We start from the raw sequence: 20371 nt of genomic DNA on the forward strand, positions 1-20371 counted from the left end.
ACGTTGTGTACCAAGGTTGTATCGCACATGTGGGAGTAACTAGGATTAGTGTGAGGGAGTGTTGCTGCAGTTTGCGTGCTACCAGCGGGATCAGTGGTGCTGGGGGAAAAGCGTACGCAAATCTGCCGGACAAGTTCATCCATATCGCCTTGCCCTGTGACAATGGATGTGGGAACCTGGCGGCAAAGGATTGGCATTTCGAGTTTTCTTTTGTTGGGAACAGGTCTATTTCTGGGTGACCCCACTCCTCGAAGAATGGTTGGAGGACCTGGGGGTGAAGCTCCCATTCGTGTAATTGCTGGCTTTGCCTGCTGAGCAGGTCGGCAACTTGGTTGTTCTTCCCTGGAAGGTGTTCTGCTGGGAGAAAAATGTTTTTGGGAATCGGCCACTTCCAGATGCTCTGTGCCAGATGGGACAGCTGTGGAGAGTGCGTTCCCCCCTGTTTCTGGATATAGTACATTGCAGTCATGTTGTCCGTCCGGATCAACACCGTCTTGCTGTACAAGTATTTCTGAAATGCTTTCAGGGCTAGGAATACAGCTAGCAACTCTAGTTGGTTGATATGCAGCCTTTTCTGCTTGTTTGTCCAGAGGCCATGTACCGTGTATTGAAGGAGCTGGGCTCCCCAGCCTGTCAGTGATGCGTCCGCTGTTAGTACTAGTTGTGGAACCGGCTCTTGGAACAGTCGCCCCTTGGAAAGGTTTTGTGGGTTCCACCATTGCAGAGTTGTGAGTGAGACTGTCTACCAACACTAGGTCTTTTAGTTGTCCTTGAGCCTGGTTCCATTGCCGTGCTAGGCATTCCTGTAATGGGCGCATTTGTAGTCTGGCATGGGGGACAATGAATATGCAGGAGGCCATCATGCCTATCAGCTGCATAAAGACTTGAGCAGGGAGAGAGTGTTGTGGCTGGAATTTTTGAATGAGTGTCTGCATACTGGCTATCTTTGTTGAGTTTGGATATGCCTTTGCCAACGAAGTGTTTAAGGTGGCTCCCAGGTACTGCTGTATGTGGGACGGTTGAAGATGTGATTTTGTGAAGTTGCTTGAGAATCCCAAGCTGTGTAACAGCTGGATTATTTGAGACGTGTGTTTTGCACATTGTTGGTACAATTTTGCTTGTATAAGCCAATTGTCCAGGTAAGGGTACACATGGACGTGCTGCCTCCTGAGATGTGCTGCCACGGTCGCTAAGCATTTTGTAAACACTCTTGGAGCTGTGGTAACCCGAAGGGCAAAACCTTGAATTGGTAGTGTTGACCTTCTACTGTGAAGCTGAGGTATTTTCTGTGGACAGGATGGATGGGTATGTGGAAAAACGCATCTTTGAGTCCAGTGTTGCAAGGAAATCCCCCTGTTGTAGCAACGGGAGCCCTTGTTGTAATGTGATCATATGAAAGTGCTCCGACAGTATGTATTGATTTAGGGGTCTGAGGTCCAGTATTGGCCTGAGAGAGCCGTCCTTCTTGGGAATAAGGAAATATAGGGAGTACACTCCCTTCCCTTGCTGTTGGAAAGGGACTTGCTCTATGGCCCCCTTTTCTAGCATGCAGTTCACCTCTTGTTGTAATAGGGTGATGTGTTCTCTGGACATTGGACGATGTCTTGGTGGTATGTTTGGTGGTGTAGAAGTCAGTTCTAGGCAGTAGCCAGACTGGATAATTTCTCTCACCCACCTGTCTGTGGTAATTGTGTTCCAGACGGGTAGGAACTGTTGTAATCTGCCTCCGACCAGTGTTATGTGGTCTGGAGGCAGTGGAGGCTCTGGTGTTATTGCCTCCACGTCCTCTTCCCTTGGTATTGTTACCTCTGTAGCCTCCTCTGGTGGTATTTTTAGTAAAGGAGCTTTGTGCGTTACCTTTATACGAGGTTGTTGTTTGTGAGGCATGTCCTCATGTGTTTGCCCTATATGAGGAGCGACGAAAGGAGCCCCTTTGTTGCTGAAATTGTAAAGCCCCCATAGATTTTGCTGTCTGTGTCCTTTTTCATTTTATCCAAAATGGTGTCGACAGCAGGGCCAAACAAAGTCTTGGTTAACAGGTTGATTAAGGATAGTGGACTGTACCTCATTTTTAAAACCAGAAATACACAGCCACGCATGTCTGCGGAGGAGAACGCTAGTGTTGATTGACCTAGCTGCAGTGTCTGCTGCGTCAAGCGCGCATTTGATGGAGGCGTTTGTTATGAATTTTCCCTCCTGTATGAGATCTTGGGCTTGTGCTTTGAAAGGCTCAGGTAGGTGTTGCATTAGGGTCTCTAGCTGGTCGTAATGCGCCCTGTCGTACCGAGCCAGTAGAGCTTGTGTATTAGCTATCCTCCACGAGTTGGAGGCTTGTGCCGCTACTCTTTTCCCTGATGCCTCTAGTATCTTTGACTCTTTGTCTGGGGGAGGTGATTCCCCGGTTGTTTGGGAGTTGGCCCTTTTACGTGCTTTGGCCATTACCAGAGAATCAAGTGGTAGCTGCCCTTTGATGTAAGTAGGGTCTATAGGGGCCGCCCTATACTTTTTCTCTATTCTGGGGTTTATTACCCGTGCCCTAGCTGTGTCCTTAAATATGTCAGGTGCATGTTTCAGAACTCTCTTTAACATGGGAAGTGTTATACACTTTTTTCTGATGTAGGGAAGGTGTCAAACTAGAAGTCCTCTTCAACTGGGTTATTATGCATATCCACGTTGTGGAACTGTGCAGCCCTATCTATGAGCTGATTAAAAACTACTGTGTCGTCAGTAGGAGACGGTTTAATAGGGTAAGAGGACATGTCGGGGATGGGATGGGTGTTATAAGGGTCAGTTGGCTCTTTCCATGGTTCCTGAGGGTCCGGTTCCTGTGGGAAGTCATATTCAGGCTGTGGCTCATCCCCTGTGTCACCTTCATTCGCCCCGTGATGAGAGGGAGAGTAAGGAATGTATGGATTAAAAGGATTAGTAGGCATGATAGGTTGAAAAGGAATGAAGGGTCTAGAAGGAGTCCCAAAGTCCTTTTTCTTCATTGGAATGGGGGACTAAGGTTGAAAGTCCAAAGGCCTCTTTTTCCTATACAGGATGGTAATTTTGCAAGTCTGTGGGTCAATAAAAATTTTTGCTTGGTCGTCTGAGGGGTCTGGGTGGAAGAGTTCTTCCTCAACAGTCCTGGGTTGAGCCTTAGGCTTTGGTGTGTAGACTACTTCAGGTTTAGGAACCGGCTTTCTCGGCTCGGGGCCTTTTTTCGGGTCGACTCTTTCGGGTCGATGCGTTTTTTGTGCTCCGTAGGCTTTTTCGGAGAAGTGTCATCTCCCGAGTCGATGTTTTTGTTGGAATCGACTGGAGTCTTTAGTTTTTTCGGCTGAGCGTCTTTCCCGGAGTCGATTGTCTTTTTTGGATCGACTGGAGTCTTCGGATCCGGTGTTTTCGGTCCGAGAGTACGTTCTGGCTTGGACGCGTGCTTCGGTACGGCGCCTTTTGTTGGGTCGACGTTTTTCGGTGCAGAGTGCTTGTTCGGGTCGGCGACCTTCTTTGGTTCGGCGCCCTTGGGTTGTGTGGCCTTGTTCGGGTCGACAACGTGTTTTGGCTCGACACTTTTGGGCTGTACGGCCTTCTTGGGGTCGACAGTCTTTTTCGGCTCGACGCTCTTTGGCTGTATGGCCGCTTTCGGATTGACTCCCTTCGGGTCGGTGACCTTCTTTGGCTCTGGAACCTTCTTCGGGACGGTGTTACTGGGCCCTGGGGTTTCTGAAGGTTTCGGTACCGAGCCGGATGGTGGGGCAGTCAAAACATTTTTATGATCTTGGCTAAGGCCTTTAGGCGATGCCTTGACCGGAGCCATTGTTATAGGGGTAGATGGTATCGGGGGCAGGGTACTCACGATTTGCCCCGGAGGGATCGCGTCATCGGAGTTCGAGTAGTCCTCTACGGTGACTATCTCTAGGTCCGAATACGGCGCCTCTTGAAGTTCCTGGTCGTCATCGAAGAAGATGTACGGGTCTGGTGCCTGTCTCTGCATTTCTTGCCTGGCTGCATGTCAGTTCCGAATAGTTTTCTTGGATCGAAACTGTGCACAGGCTGGACAGATTTCCTCTTTATGGTCTGGGGAATGGCACTATTTGCATACTGAGTGCTTATCAGTATGTGGGAACTTGGCGTGGCATTGCGGGCACCTTTTAAATGGGCTTCTTTCCATCGACGGTCAGCTCACGTGGCGTCGAAAAGGCCCAACGGCCCGCGTCGCCGACCGCTTGGAGATGGTAGCCTGGATCGAGTAGAGAAGGTACCGATCAAGAACAATACCATTGAACCGAAGGCCTTTTGGTCTTTAGAAAAGTTTTGTTTCGCTTCCGAAGTTGGAGTATAGGAGTTTGCATCCGAACCCACTGGCGGAAAAAAAACAATCTGAGGATGGAGAGGATGTCCATGCGCACTGTAGTCCAAGAGAGGAGTCACCTATCTCGTGATACTTCGAAAACTCTTCCAAGACAACAAGTGCAATCATCCGGACCCAACACTAGGCGGCGATCTAGCACAAGATATGAATCCAGCAGCCCACATGCCTCGAACCTTACGTTAGAGACTCGATGCATATTATACAGCTACTAGAAGATCAGCCCTTTAATACCAACACACAATTACTTGTAACGCTGGACGTATCATCGCTCTACACCTCAATACCCCAGACTATGGCGATTGAGGTAGTTAGAACAAACTTGAGTCGCCCATCGCCGAACTGGATACCCACAGACTTCATAATTAACCTATTGGAGATCACAATGAGGAAAAACTATTTTGTGTTCCAAAATCAATTCAATTCTTTTTCCAATGCAAAGGTGTGGCGACGGGTGCTACCTACGCTCCCAGCTTGGCTAATATCTATATGGATAGCTATGAGGAAGACCATCCATACTCACACAATAACCCATTCATCGATTGTATAACAGTTTGGAAAAGATACATCGATGATGTGATCATGATTTGGGCAGGTACAGAAATCAGACTACAGGAATTCCTAGAGTGGTTGAACGCTCGCAACAGAGACATCCAGTTTACAATGAACAATAATTGCCAAACTATAGATTTCCTTGACATCACATTTAAGGTGGAAAATGGCCTCATATACTGCGATCTTTATAGAAAACCTGCGGAGAGAAATACTCTCTTGAAATATGATTCCCACCACCCTCTGAATCTACGTGATAATCTGCCATTCGGACAATACCTTGGTATGCGAAGGAATTGCACCAAGAGAGAGGACTTCTTTAGAGAGTCAGAAGTCCTAACGAAAAGACTGCGAGAACGAGGCTTTCCCGTAGGGCTTCTCATGAGGGCAAAGAAAAGGGCATAGTATTGCCCAAGAGAAGCTCTCCTAACCCCGAAAGAAAAGAAAGCGGGTACCAACAACATAGTATGTGTTACAACATACAATTCCAAACGTAACAGTATAAAAAAGATAGTCAAAAAATACTGGAACTTGGTGGCTCCTGAACTCAACACCCAGGACAATCCTATGTTTGCCTTCAAAAGGGGTAGAAACATAAAGGACAATGTGGTAAAAGGATACTTGGAACCCCCTAAGCATCATGACCTGAGAGAACTCATTGGACTTCCCCCTGCGCTTGGGCACTACAAATGTGGCTCCTGTAAAGCTTGCCCATCATGTATGGAAGGACAGATGCTCCTGCATGAACGAAAAACGTACAATTTGCCGTCACTTACCAGCTGTAATAGCAATAATGTCATATACGTCATCTTCTGCCCATGTGACATCCCATACATTGGCCAGACTACCCAGAAGGTGAAATCCAGAATCCTACAGCACATGAGTAAGATTAGATGCAAGGTACAAGGTGCCCCACTTGTAGAACATTTTCTTCCCCTCAATCACACACCAGAAAACTTGAAATGGAGGGTGGTCGAGAAAATCAATCCTAACCCAAGGGGTGGCTTGATCCCAGCAGCTCCCAGACGGAAAGAGTGTAAATGGATACACACCCTCAATACAGTGGCCAAGGGGTTGAATGAACAAGAGGAAATTGCGGAACAAATGGGTTTGTTGTAGCCCATGTAGTCCTTCCATGGTCACCAGATACCTCTTTGTTACATTAGCCCACTAGATTTGGTCACATATCTGTCTGAACACCTTGTGCCTGGTCTTGTATCTTACCTTACACTAGAATTATTAATATTATATCTAGGTTGTGCTAACTGGTTCAGCTTTAACCTCTATATAACACTACCTCTTTGCTATGAAGCCAGTGAAGATGTCCATCATTTGAAATTGCTATGTACTGGACTATGTATATATTTGTTATCACTGAAATGGTAACAACTGTAAACCCATGTTTTTAGAATTAACCTATACTACCTCTAGGTTGTGATAACTGGTTCAGCCTTAACCTCTATACAATACTATCTCTTTACTATGTAGCCATTGAAGATGTCCATCATTTGAATTTGCTATGTATTTGACTATGTATAAATTTGTCACTGAAATGTTAACGATTACAAACTTCTGTTTCTAGAATTAACTTAATTTTTGAAATTGGTGTGATTTTAGCCGCTATTTTAGCCATGATGTCATGTAACCGGTGTGGGCGGCACCATACGCACTACATGCAGTCACCCAGTCCACTCGTAGTAAGCCGATACATGATAGTTCCCTGCACGCCCAATGCGGGCAACATCGGAGGACGCCACACCGTTGCATAGCAACCCTGACGTTTCTTTACGTGGCTGCGTCCTCTAGGTTTAATTAGCCGCTTTCCTTAGCATTCGGTATTGATGTTTGCAACCGATGGCCGAGACTCCGTTCCGCTCATTCTTACCAGATTGACCGGTAAGAACCCCCTGATGTAGGTGCGGAGCGCTTTGCCCCGTACTTTAGTTTGGGTGTTTTCCGATAGGATGATAGATCTTTACCACGCAGGAACATCTCGTCACCTATTGACTCAGTGGTCTTTATGTCATTCCTTTGGAACACAGACAATTGACCCGTACCGTAAGGCTTTCAATAGTCGCAGCTTCTGACAATTAGCCTCACTCAAATTTCCAACCCCACCCCTTGCCGCCCCCCCCACCATTTCTTGATCGCGCTCCAAAAATGGGTATGCACAGAGACTACTAAACGCTACTGTTTTTGCGTGTAGTACTGCACTATTCCTCGAGTTTCTGCACAGTTCCGCAGCACGCATTAGCAAGTTGGGAGCACACCGGAGGGCATTTCCTAACAGAATTTCCCTCTCTTTTCAGCGACATGTAAACTATTGAGCTACATTGCACCGGACTAAATCATATTGATCCACTGTGCATTGTACTTCAGGTATAGAACCCCCATGCCTGACAGGGTGAGTAATGCTCCAGCCCTGTGTTAAAACCGATTAATTTCCTTTAAGCAGCCTCTCTCACACACACCTTGTTATTCATTTTCAGACAGTGCACATATAATCCCCGCTTCTCCGTCTTGATAAAGACCCGCCGTGACCACCAACAGGGGCACAGAAGGGTCGAAACGTCGACGTAATCTTTAGGTCCAGAATGACCCGGTTTCCACAACAAGGATGAAACTGTGGTTTCAATTAGAACTCTGGCCTCTTCTACAGAAATAATTTTAGATATAATACCCTGTATATATTGTGCACTTTGTCACTTTTTCACTATGCACAAATGTCACTAAACAGTATTTTGTACATGATTCGATTTCACTTGATACAAACAAACAGCTCATAACGGAATGAAGTAATTATGATAAATATTGAGCAGACTTGAGTACTAGTTTTGTTTTTTCTCCTTGTGTGTGTTGAGAGCATAATTTCTGTATTTCATGTACTGTACTTTAAAGTAATAATAGGTCTACCCGACAGAACTACTTTTTCTTGAAACGTCTATAATACCCAGGTTCTGAGGGACACAGGGTTACCCCATTGTTTGAACTATCATTTGCAGATAAAAGCTGCCACACCACAGCCATGCGTTTGGAAAAAAGGTATGAGTGGATACTGGTGATTTTTTTATTCAAATGACAGGCAAAGCCATTCTGCAGTGTATTTAAGACCCACCTGCCGGTAGTGATTGCTTGCCACTCTTGAAAATGATTGAGGAGATTAGAAATTGTGAAAAGTCAAGAGTTTGAGGGAGCTTTCCCAAAGTCTCTACCCCAAAAAAAATTCCAGTCCCCAGCTGTTAGAGCCTCTGCCTCATTCTTTATCTTTTGCATTTCATTCTCCAAATGGCGCTCAAGCAGAACCACCCAATTGAAGGGAAGAGTCATTACTTCAATTGTGCATCATGTTTGTGTGAGGTAGTTTGCAGATATGAAGATTTTCTCAATGAAATGCCATAGTAAAATTCAGCTATGGCTAGGACATACGTGCCTGTCACAGCACTGATAAATGTGAAAAATGAAGAAGGAGCTGTTCTAAAGATGGCAAAAATATTGAATAGGAAATATTGGGATCTGCATAAAAAAATTCTCACAGAAAAGGATAATCCTAGCAAATGTTCCGAGAGCCTTCCCACACAAGGCATAAAAAGAACTCCTGAGGCAGCTTTCGGTACAAGAATTATGGCATATGGGCCCTGATAGTTACGAGAAAGTGTAGATTTACACAACTCTGCAATACAGACTGTCTTTAAGGTTCTAATTCTCACACTTTTTACAGTTTATCATCATAGTTTTCCATGGCCGAATTGCTAGAGTAAAGTGTTGCCTTATGAATTATTTGTCCATTGGAATACATTTGGAACATCTAGCTTGGATAGACTATACATTTATTACCTTCATTCAGAATAAGCATTAGCAAAGCCAATAGGTATCATGCTGACAGCCAACTTTTGGAATTACCAAAGTTTGTTCATGGTTTTCTTGAAAAAGTACAAGTGGATCCTTTTTGATGTGCGAGTCCACATTGTGAAAATGAAAAATGTCTTACTCTCATAGAGGTAGGCCAATGGCTGAAGTGTATTATTGGAGCTTCTTGCTGCACGTTGTGGTGGGTGAAACAAAACATGTGAATGATAGACCAAGAAATGAAGAGAGCTAGCTGTAAATATCTATATATATATATATCTATATATATATATATATATATATATATATATATATATATATATATATATATATATATATATATAGATATATATCTATATCTATATCTATATTCTCGCTCCCAGGTTGTCCACCTTTGAGTAGCACGCGAGCAGCAGCTTTATTTATGTGTAGGTGAGGACGGGGATCCGCTTGTAGACGCCGCTCCGTAATGGATCTGCCCGACGCGTTTCGAAGCTCCATCTGCTTCTCTTAAGGGGCTTTAACGGAAGCGGTGTGCGCACCCGCTACACTTCTCCAATTTCATATAACTCACCTGCCGATGGGAGGCTCCAATGAGACTTCTGGGAAGTGTTGTGAGGAAAGCACACAATCAAGTCCTGTATGGACTCCACAAGTGGGCCCGTCCTCGATTCCATGTACGGCTGCTACTTCACTGCCGTGACCCCCACGTTAACGGGGTGGTGCATACTCTGCGGCTGGACTGCCGCATATAGATTCTCGCTCCCAGGTTGTCCACCTTTGAGTAGCACGCGAGCAGCAGCTTTATTTATGTGTAGGTGAGGACGGGGATCCGCTTGTAGACGCCGCTCCGTAATGGATCTGCCCGACGCGTTTCGAAGCTCCATCTGCTTCTCTTCAGGGGCTTTAACGGAAGCGGTGTGCGCACCCGCTACACTTCTCCAATTTCATATAACTCACCCGCCGATGGGAGGCTCCAATGAGACTTCTGGGAAGTCGAGGACGGGCCCACTTGTGGAGTCCATACAGGACTTGATTGTGTGCTTTCCGCACTACACTTCCCAGAAGTCTCATTGGAGCCTCCCATCGGCGGGTGAGTTATATGAAATTGGAGAAGTGTAGCGGGTGCGCACACCGCTTCCGTTAAAGCCCCTGAAGAGAAGCAGATGGAGCTTCGAAACGCGTCGGGCAGATCCATTACGGAGCGGCGTCTACAAGCGGATCCCCGTCCTCACCTACACATAAATAAAGCTGCTGCTCGCGTGCTACTCAAAGGTGGACAACCTGGGAGCGAGAATATATATATATATATATAAAAATCTTTAACGGTCTTGCCTAACACCATACCTGAAAATTGCAGATCTCAACACTAAGTTTAATCTAATTTTATGCACATTAGAGTGTTCTAGTATCCCAGCACGCAAGCTGCAATTTTTTATGAATACCAACCAATATATATATATTTAATAGTTTCATACAGCACTCATGCGCTGTGAAGTATAGGATGGTTTACAATATACCACGAACAATGATACTATTTTGTTACATTGAAAACTTGATAACTATATGAAAGAGCATATAGTATACTAAGTAAAGAAAAGTAATGTAAAGTTGTGCAACAAAATAACTCTGAAAGGGAGAGGGAGAGTAAGGTGGGAAGATGAGGGAGAGGTGATCTAGGTTGGTTGTAAGATCAACCAAGGGCCAGAGGGAGTCAAGGAGGCTGCACAGAGGGTCAACAGAGAGAAACTGAGAGAATAACACAGGGTTCTGATAAGGAGAGGATCTTAATGAAATTTAAGACAGGTAATAATGTCCAGGAGGTGGGAGGGTGCAAAGCAGTGTGAGATCAAGGGGAGAGAGGGTTTAGTCCATATAAGGGGCATGGTACACAGCAGCTAATTGAGAGTATTGCATCCTACCATTAAGAACCCGGTTTACCTGGGAACTACTTGTCCATTTTGCCAAAACATTAGGACCAAACAAGACATAGCTATATGTCAAAGGGTAACTATATTGAAAGGTTTTAAGAAAAAAACTAAAAGTGGCCATCAAGTCAGGTACAAACTCCATCCTGGGTTCGATAACACAATGGATCAATCAGAGGGCGTTTAAAAAAGAGGGTGTTTTGAACAACATGGCCTGAGAGGAGCTCCCGGTGAGCTGCAATAAATCCGACTATTCACATTAATCCTGACACCCGAAAACGGCGAATGCAGGACTGACCTGTGCATGGGGTCCACGGAGGCTGAGAATCCATCGACTCCCTCTACAACGGCAGAAACTTATCGGCGAGTCGCTGGCGCAGACCGACTCTGCTAAGATGGCGGCCAGCTACACTCGGACGTCCGAGGGAGAAAAGTAGTCCCCGATCCGGACCCGAAGACTGGTAGCGTCTGGCCTTGGAATAAACGAATGGAGGGAGAGACGCAGCGGAACGAGGCTGTGCCCTGATTGCTGTGGACCCGCGGACACTGGACTGCTGTTAGGGGGCGGCACGTGGAGACGCGCAGGAATCCCGCTATGGAGAGCGGCTGCTAAGCCGAGGTGAAGCAGCACACTAAAGTAGCGGTGCCGGCCGCACCATCCTAACAGCGGCCGGGCGGACACAGGGTGGAGGCGCTGAGGCAAACGAGGGCCGGCGGAGCTAAAGGTAAGATGATCCGGGGGCGGAACCTTGACTTGAGGGACACACTGGCGAGGTGGGCCCCTACAGAGGACTAAGAAAGTACCCGGACCCGGTGAGCTTATCGGCGGCTCTGCCGGAGTCCCGGGCGGCAAATCGTTTTCAGTTGCCGGATCAACGTAGAGGGTGCCCTAAACATCGGGCCCTCAGCCTATCTAAAGACAATTGGGAGGGTGTGCTAGACTAAAGCCTTGTGGCGTGGGATAGACCCACTGTGGCCTGTTGGGACATCGGCCCCTAAGGTGCTGAGGCCTGGGATTTTGTGTGGTCGCCGTCACACGGCGGATAACGGAGACGCAGCTACACCTCACCCAACAGGAGAACTGTGCCCTAAGGAGTAAATTGGCTGGGGAGCACACGGCGCGCCCGTCGTTTCTAAGGGGGGGCACGGCCCTCGTGGTACCAACAACTACTTTGGAACGCATAGGGCAACATTCAAGGACAACTGAGGAGCGTCGCCCTCGGGTTCCCACGGAACATAAGCGCTAAATCAACCATAGGAGTCATACGGAGTGCCCTGCGGCTCGGGGGTCCCGGTGCTCAGGGAGGAACAGACAGCGCGGCTGACGGAGGATACCCACAATCTGTCCACCCCGCCTTTAGAGGAACACTTCTGCTCGCTGGGACAAGGGCGGATGAGCAGCGCATGTGAGCTTCCATTGTACTGTGAATAGAGTCTGAGGAGGGCACACCTCCCCCTCCCCGTCGGGGACTACCGGGAGCCACTCGCAACCGACCCGACCGCCCCTGTCTGTCTGCTCGCTCCCCCTCTGGCGCAGTCATATAGTCGGCGGGAGCTACAAGAAGGGCCAGTTCAGTGCTGAGATACGCCTGAGGACGCTCGAGATGGGGAAAAAGGATCCAGTGGCTAGGCAAGCCCAGCAAGAGACTAAGGACAATTATGCCACGGCCTGATCACAAAAGGAGGCGCTTCCAGTGGCTCCAGGCGCACGCTCTGATACTGCAATGCTGCCGGAGGCGATACAAGCTTCTAGAACTGATATACAGGACTCAGGAGCAGTCTTGGAAATCAAGATAGGCGAGGTGGGCTCGGAGGTGCTCCTCTTGCGCCAAGATTTTCGGAAACTGACAGAACGAGTGACAACGGCGGAAACAAGAATTGGAGAGGCGGAGGACTCCATCACCACACTCCAAAAGGACATGGCGGAACTTCAGGCGTCGCACCGGCAACTATTATGGAAGGTTGATGATGCGGAAAACAGAGCGAGATGCAACAACCTACGCTTTGTAGGCCTTAGAGAAGGCATTGAAGGGACGGACGAGGCAGCCTTTCTCTACTCTTGGTTGAAGACTACGTTCCCACAAGCACATTTTTCGAACTATTTTGTCATTGAAAGGGCGCATAGGGGGCTGCTAGCGAAACCGCCGGAAGTGGCAAGGCCCAGACCGATCATTGCACGCTTTCTTAATTTTGCGGACAGAGATCTCATCCTGCGGGAAGCCAGAAAGAAGGGGGAACTACGGCTGAAAAACACGAACATTATGATCTTCCCGGACTACAGCCAAGAGGTACAGAAACAAAGACGCTCCTATGATACGATCAAAGCAAAACAGAGATCTGAACAGAACGTATATGCTGCTCTTCCCGGCAAAGTTAAAAGTGATCTTTGAAGGAAAAACATACTTTTTCCACCGACCAGAAGAGGCGTGGCAATGGCTTGAAGAACGTCCCATACTACAAGGGGCGGTGGAAGAAGGCCGTAGGGTCAGAGAAGAGATGGCGGCCTCCAACCTACGACGAAGTCCCCCTAAAACCCAAAGAATTAAGAAACCACGGATCAGGAGACGCACACAAACAACCCCATATCCAGGCCCTAGCACATCGGGGCGGAGGAGATTGCATCAGGCGGTATCAGCGGGGAAAACAGCGACATTTGGGTCTAGGTCCGGCTGCCTGGCCGGCGGAAACGGCACTGAGCAAGAAGAAGACACAGGTGGTCGAACCTCCCAAGACGCGGAGGTGGTTGAACAATCCTTGCATCCCCTGGTTACAGCGATACGTGAGATGGAGCAGGAGGCAACCGGCCTCACAGAAGACCTGGACACTGAAACGCAGGCCTCGCATTCCTGAAGATGGGACAGGACTAATATGTGACACTGCAGCTCGCCATACCAGGGGCATGCAAGTTATACACACCCCTTTACCTATTCTCTACGATTGATATTTCTGTTATGCACTTTGCCTTCGCAGGTTTACTAGGTGGGGGAGGGGAACCAGCCAGCTAAGTAAGGTGCAATCGTAAGTTCTTTGGGGGGGATCCAAGGGTGGGCGACAGACCCTCTCCGCCAGTAGTCCGGGTTCCGAGGAAGCTGAGGCTGCAGGGGAGGTGGTGGTGGTGAGGGGGGAGAGGGAAAGGTTGTGGGTGTTATTAGTTACTGGAAGTTGGGGGATGGGAGGGGGGATGGAAGAGGGAAAGGCGGGCGGGAAAAGGTCAAGCACACGCAGCACGACAAATTCCACCACAAGATGTGAGACACTGCCAGCCCGCATTCCACACATACGCCAATGGGTAGTCCGGACCAGGACACATCATACAGGGGAGGCTTTAAGGTAATGACCTGGAACGTAAATGGTCTGGGTTGCAAAATCAAACGCGGCCTGGTTAATAACTATCTGAAGAGGTCCGGGGCAGACATGGTACTCCTTCAAGAGACCCACTTGCAGGGCACTAAATGTGCCTTCCTCTCAAGCGGGCAATACAAAGTCCTCGCCCATGCGGGGTTTACCTCAGGCTCCAGAGGAGTGGCAATCCTGATTAAGAAACACCCGCCTATGAAAGTGGCACAAGTATGGGAGGATCAGCAGGGCACATACACTGGAGTCCGGGTAAGGTGGGGGAGACAGGAGTATACGTTCGCCTCGGCCTACGCTCCACCCAAACTACAAGCTAGGACGCTAGCCGGAGTTTCAGACATCATCCTTAATACTTCCGATACGATACAAATCCTTGGGGGCGACTTTAATGATGTAATGAACCCTGTGCTAGACAGAACAGGAGGACGCGACAGACCACAGACTGTGACCTCGCTGGCCAAATCCATGACTACACTGGGTCTCCTTGACGTCTGGCGATGGCTCCATCCAGAAGCTGAGGCGCTCTCCTTCTCGGGAGCACATAAGGTGTACTCTCGCTTGGATTATATTTACATGGCACGGCAGACAATACAGATATCGGATGTTGCAGAGTATTGTGCTAGAGGGGTTTCGGACCACTCTCCTCTGCTCTTGACGGTCGGTAGGACCGGTAGAAAGGGACCAAAAATACTCAGACTGTCGGCCTGGGACCTACAGAACCCGGACATCCTGAAGGGGTTGAGAGCAGATGTAAAAGTGTACCTAGCGGAGAATATAGACTCAGTGGACTCCCAGGTAGTCCTATGGGAGGTGCTTAAGGTGGTCCTACGAGACAGGGCAGAGTGTAGACTAGCAGAAGAAAGGAAAAAGACCCAGCCTGAGATACAGTCTTTAGAAGCACAGATCCTGGCACTGGAAAGTTAACATTCACACACCCGGGAACCGGGGATGCTTAGACGTCTCGCGGATCTCCAAGTTCAATACCAACAGGTCGCAACAGGGGAAGCGAAGTCACAGGCTTTAGCGACCCTGCATCATATATACGATGTAGGCGACAAATCAGGGAGGCTCCTGGCATGGCTTAGCAGGAAAGATAAGGATGACAGACAAAGTAAGAGACAGCCATGGGGACTGGGCGAACACGGACACACAGATAGCGGAGGCATTTGCGGACTGCTATGCCGACTTATCAGGCACGTGATTTAGGAACGAAAGAGGATGCGATGCAATATATGTCGTAGATTGCTCTCCCGTCACTTGAGGAAACAGATCAAAAAGATCTAGAGGCGGACATAACCGAGGAGGAAATTCGGCTTGCTCCGACTAAACTCAGGGCAGGGAAGGCCCCAGGCCGAATGGGTTCCCTGCAGAGTTCTTTAAAAAAATGGCCGACCTAACGCGTCACATGCTGGCCCTATTCCAAGACGCTGAAGAGGAGGGTCAGTTCCCGCCCGACCTCAGACAGGCCATGATTTTCCCAATTTACAAACAGTGAAAGCCGGCGGACGAGTGCGCATCCTAGTGCCCCATGTCACTCCTAAACGTGGAGGCGAAGCTGTATGCAACAATTCTGGCCCTGCGACTGAGGCGGTCATATCGGGACTAGTTCATCTTGACCAAACGGGGTTTATCCCCGAAAGAGCGACTTAGTATAATATACGGAGGACCCATAATTGGCTCCGGGAGGTGTGGAATAGGACGGTGCCTCATTGGTTCTTGTCCCTGGACGCGGAAAAGCCGTTTGACGCTGAGCATTTGCCCTTCCTAGAGGGAGTGCTGGAACGTATGCAATTTGGACCCCGGTATAGAAGTAAAGTTCAGATGCTGTACACAAGCCCAAGTGCTAGGGTCAGAGTTAACTGGACGATGTCCAGAGCATTCCCGATACAACGGGGAACCAGACAGGGATGCCCCCTGTCTCCCCTACTGTTCGCCCTGACCATTGAAGTGATGGCCTGCGCAGTTCAGCAGAATGAGGAGATCCGTGGATTCTGGTTGGGACACTTAGAGACGCAGGAAGAAAAACTATCCCTCTACGCAGATGATGTTCTGCTATATATTACGCAACCGGAGGCCACGGTACCGGCTCTGTTTGCCGAACTAGACCCTTACGGAGCTAGGTACGGTTATCAAATAAACTGGCACAAGTCCACGTTCTACGACCCTCGGGCCGAGACGAATGGCCTGAGCTGCCGGAGAGATTACAGACAACCAGTGACGGATTTATGTATTTAGGAATATTTATTACAACGGAAGCTGACATCTCATACGAACGAAACATTAGCCGGGTCATGCGTAACTTAGCGGCGGACGCCAGTAGATGGAAATCGCTCCCCCTAACGATTCTTGGAAGAGCAGCCATGTTTAAAATGGTTTCCCTCCCGAGATTTTTATACGCACTTCAAAACTAATACTTCCCCATGCACAATAAGTTCTTCCGGGAAATACACGCGGAACTGAGATCGTTCCTCTGGTTGGGAAAACACCCTAGGATAACATTGGCGACCCTACAAAGGCACCAATATGACGGAGGGATTTCGCTCCCAGATCTAGAAGCTTACTACTGGGCGGAACACATGGCCCCCATAAACAATGGATACATGCACCGGCCTCCCACCCCACATACGCGCTGGAAAGGCACAAGATGGGTACGCACACCTGTTTACACTATATCTACGGGGGAAAGGGACAGGCAAGGCTCTTACCAGCCACTAGAATCACGTTAGGGGCGTGGCAAAGGGCGACGAAGGCCATTAAATGGGAACACAGGCCTATGGCACAGACTCCATTGTGGGACTGTGCCTGGCTGCAAGAACTCGGCAAGTTGAAGGGGTTTCAAGGCTGGGACGCCATTGGCATCTCCACTCTAGGGGACGTAATTCGACGTGGGACATTGAAACCCTTCTCCGCACTACAAACAGACTTTGGGCTACACCGCTCCCAGTTCTTTAAATATATGCAACTTAGGCATGCATGGAGGGCGGAGGGAGCACTGTTAGAGGCTCTTCCGGAATATGGGCCTTTGGAGGGCCGACTGTTACAAGAAAAGATACCTGAAAAAGCAGTATCCCTCACATACAAAACTATTATGAACAACAGGCCGAACACACTGGAGGGACTGAGGGCCACATGGGAACAGGAAGTAGGGGACATGGATGACAGACTGGGGGTGATACTGATGCATCCTAGGGAGGTGGCTATAAAGTCGCGCTTCCGCCTGATCCAATTTCAGATCCAATTTCAGATCCTGCACAGGGCCTATTACGATAGGGTACGCCTAAATAAAATGGGAAAGTTACCCAACCCCAGCTGCTTACGTTGCGGCCACGATAGAGGAGATTTTCTACACACTATCTGGCCCTGGCCACAAATTCAGATATACTGGGAAGAGGTCCTCGTTGAGCTAAGGGAGGTACTAGAGTCAGACATCCCAGCTGACCCGAAGCTCATATTCCTGGGAATGACTAACGATGTGGACTTAGCCCGCCCCTTGCTAATTTTCCTAGTGTTGGCCCTGGTAGTAGCCAAAAGAGATATAGCCAAAACGTGGGGAGCACCGGATAGACCACAGATAGAGGAATGGAGGAGGGGCATGGACCTTTACATGGCGGCAGAAAGGGTTACTTATAAAGTACAAGGATGCCCTAAGAAGTTCCGTAAAGTGTGAGGCAAATGGCGTAAATATCACGGACTGGATGGAGGACCTTAATAGAACACAAGCATTTAGATGAAGGGCTGCTGTGGAGGCGGGCGGCATCCAGGGTAGGGGAGAACTGTTTGCCAAGACCTGGAGGGGCACGCTGAATGAACATATAGACTAGGGCACTATGATTCTACACGAGGGTGGAGGTGGGAGGAATAAGACGCTGGGGATGTGGGAATGTTGCTTGATACGGACATGCTTGTTCTATGTTGTTTTTTACTACAAAACAATAAAAATGTTTTTTTTTTTTAAAGTGAGGGTGTTTAAAAGAGGGAGATAGGTGATGTGGGATGGTTAAGATTTGTTGCAGTAGGTGATGGGACAAAGTCAAAAATAACCTGAATGGTTTCTCACTGCAAATATGTGTTTAATTTCAAACAATAAGTAAATATAAAGACACAATTTTATCTCTTGATTTGTTTTATAACACGTATCAACCCTCCGTTCCCAAATAAAGTATTTGGTTGGATTACAACCTATTTGTCATTATTCATGAGTCTCATTAGTAAATCAGAGTCTAACCAACTGCCATAATGAGTCACAATTTAAAGGCTGATTTAGAGTAGAGAGTATAGATTTTACTTCATCAGAGTGACGGAGTGAAATACTACGATGTCCTGACTGAGTACCTGTACTCCAGATTTAGAGATGTCCATCACCTCAGCAGACATCTCTTACATTGGCATAAACAACCGTCATGGCGGTTCTTGTCAATGCATTGAAAGTGTGTTGTGCAGCTCTGGCAATATGACCATACCATACAGAAAACCTTTGGTATCTTCGTTTAATTTCAAAAACAAAATCCTAAAGCAAGATTTTCTTTTTGAAAATGAATAAAGCAATGACCCTATGGACATGAGTTTTCTGATATGGTGTAGAGTCATTGAAATGTTTTCATTTTCACTTACCCCAACGTTTTGGATGGTGGTGTTAAAGTAAAAAGTGTCCATTTGGCCACCCACTCTAAATAGGGCAGGCAGAAAAATAGCCAAACCACCAACGGCCCTTACTCCGCAGAAACTGAGTAGTCTGCATCACTGACATTCACCTGACTCTAAATGAGGCAGGCAGAAATCAGTTTGGATGAGAGGGTACCCCGTCGCGACTCTGCACTCTCTCCACCAAACTCAAAATCAGGCCCTTAGTTCCTTATCTCATGCTTTCATCTGAAAAGCAGCATAGACTCAGTGAAGAACAAAAATAGGATACAGTACTGTTATAAAACACAATGTTAAAAGATTGAGGTTTTGTCTGCAAACAACTGCTAATACAGAAAGCTAGCACATTAATATACTGGCTGCATCTTCCAAATGCTTGTTTTGTAAGATACATAGTAAATATATGTAAGCATTCATTATAACACTTACTTTTTTCTAAGAAGGGAGAGTATGCTGCCTTTGCCTTCATGTCCTATTAGCCAGGAGATATAATGAAGTGGCTTCACTCTAAAAATGCAAGCAATATCAATAAAGTTAATTACACTCTTATATTATCAACTATTAAAGATCTGTAAAAGATAACCAAATAAGTTGAAAAAAACTTACAAGCATGATACATGATCATTCATGCATAACTGTATTTAGGAAATTTATCAGTAGTATATTTTGCGCCCGGTTCGGATGCCAAGATCACAGTTTTGCCTTCATCTTATAGCCATCATTCTCAATTGATCATCCAGCCGTTTATCCGACCTTGTTATCCTTGCATTCCGGAAAGTTTCTGCCTCTCTTTTAAGGCCACTCCCTCTTTCCCTCTTGGCATATTTCTCAAAATTGCTCTTTTCCTCAGCTTCCCACCACCCACCCTCCTACTGCATACCTAGTTCAATTTTCGAGTCAACTAAAGGCTCTCTCCCAGACTTTCTACCATGTTTGTGTTGGGGCACTCCAATTTACTTTCTCATCCCTGCCAGGTTTAGTCAACCTACTGTCACCATAGGCTCATACACTCACTTGTCCTGCCTTCACGTGCATTCACAATCTTCTTCACTGCCCACTGATTTTACAGAGGCTTAGAAATTGAAAACATAACAGCAGTAGTCTGCGGTTAGAAGTCTCTACCAAAACATTCTTTTAGCAGTACACCACTTAAAGAGGTGGGCACCACCATGCTTTGGAGAGCCAAACAGCCCTCAGTGATTTCAGAGTGAAAAGAGCACTCCTCCGTTGAGGTGAAGCATAGAGTACTGCCCTACACTGGGAGGAAGCCTGCATCTATTCAAGCGAACCATATAAGCAGCCTGGGACACCATGCTCACCAAATTCCAAGAACTGACTTGAGAAGGCGTCCCCTGCCCATGAGCCCCCTTCAACGAAGTATTGTCACTGCTGCCATTCACCAGCCCCACGTCTCCTTCCCCTTTCTTTGCAATGTGTTGTGTGCCTTCTCTCCCGGATCATTACCGTGAGAAAGATCCAGTTGCCCAAGTGCATACCACTCCATCCATCACCGCCCCCTGAAATTCCCCAACCACACTTCTCTCTCTTGCAGCTTTCCTTTACACGTCCTCACTTATGCCGTCCCCTAGTTATTCCCTTCTCATTACAACTGTCACCCTCCCTTTCAGTTCCATGCGCTGCACCACTTCACATGAGGTGACCAGGCCCAGCCCAATCTAAACCTCATGTGGCAAAA

General features: G+C 47.6%; 1 protein-coding gene across 4 annotated transcripts in view; it reads right to left on the reverse strand.

Moving 5' to 3' along the window:
* Positions 1-20371, reverse strand: part of NRDC (nardilysin convertase) — a 2107381-nt gene that overhangs the window by 1498528 nt on the left and 588482 nt on the right. For all 4 annotated transcript variants that reach the window (XM_086952436.1, XM_086952435.1, XM_086952433.1 and 1 more), the window contains one exon: positions 19105-19182. In XM_086952436.1, the coding sequence (XP_086808562.1) occupies positions 19105-19182 (78 nt within the window). The remainder of the gene's footprint in view (positions 1-19104; positions 19183-20371) is intronic.

The sequence above is a fragment of the Lissotriton vulgaris genome, chromosome 1_1 (assembly GCF_964263255.1).
Source record: "Lissotriton vulgaris chromosome 1_1, aLisVul1.2, whole genome shotgun sequence".
NCBI lineage: Eukaryota > Metazoa > Chordata > Amphibia > Caudata > Salamandridae > Lissotriton > Lissotriton vulgaris.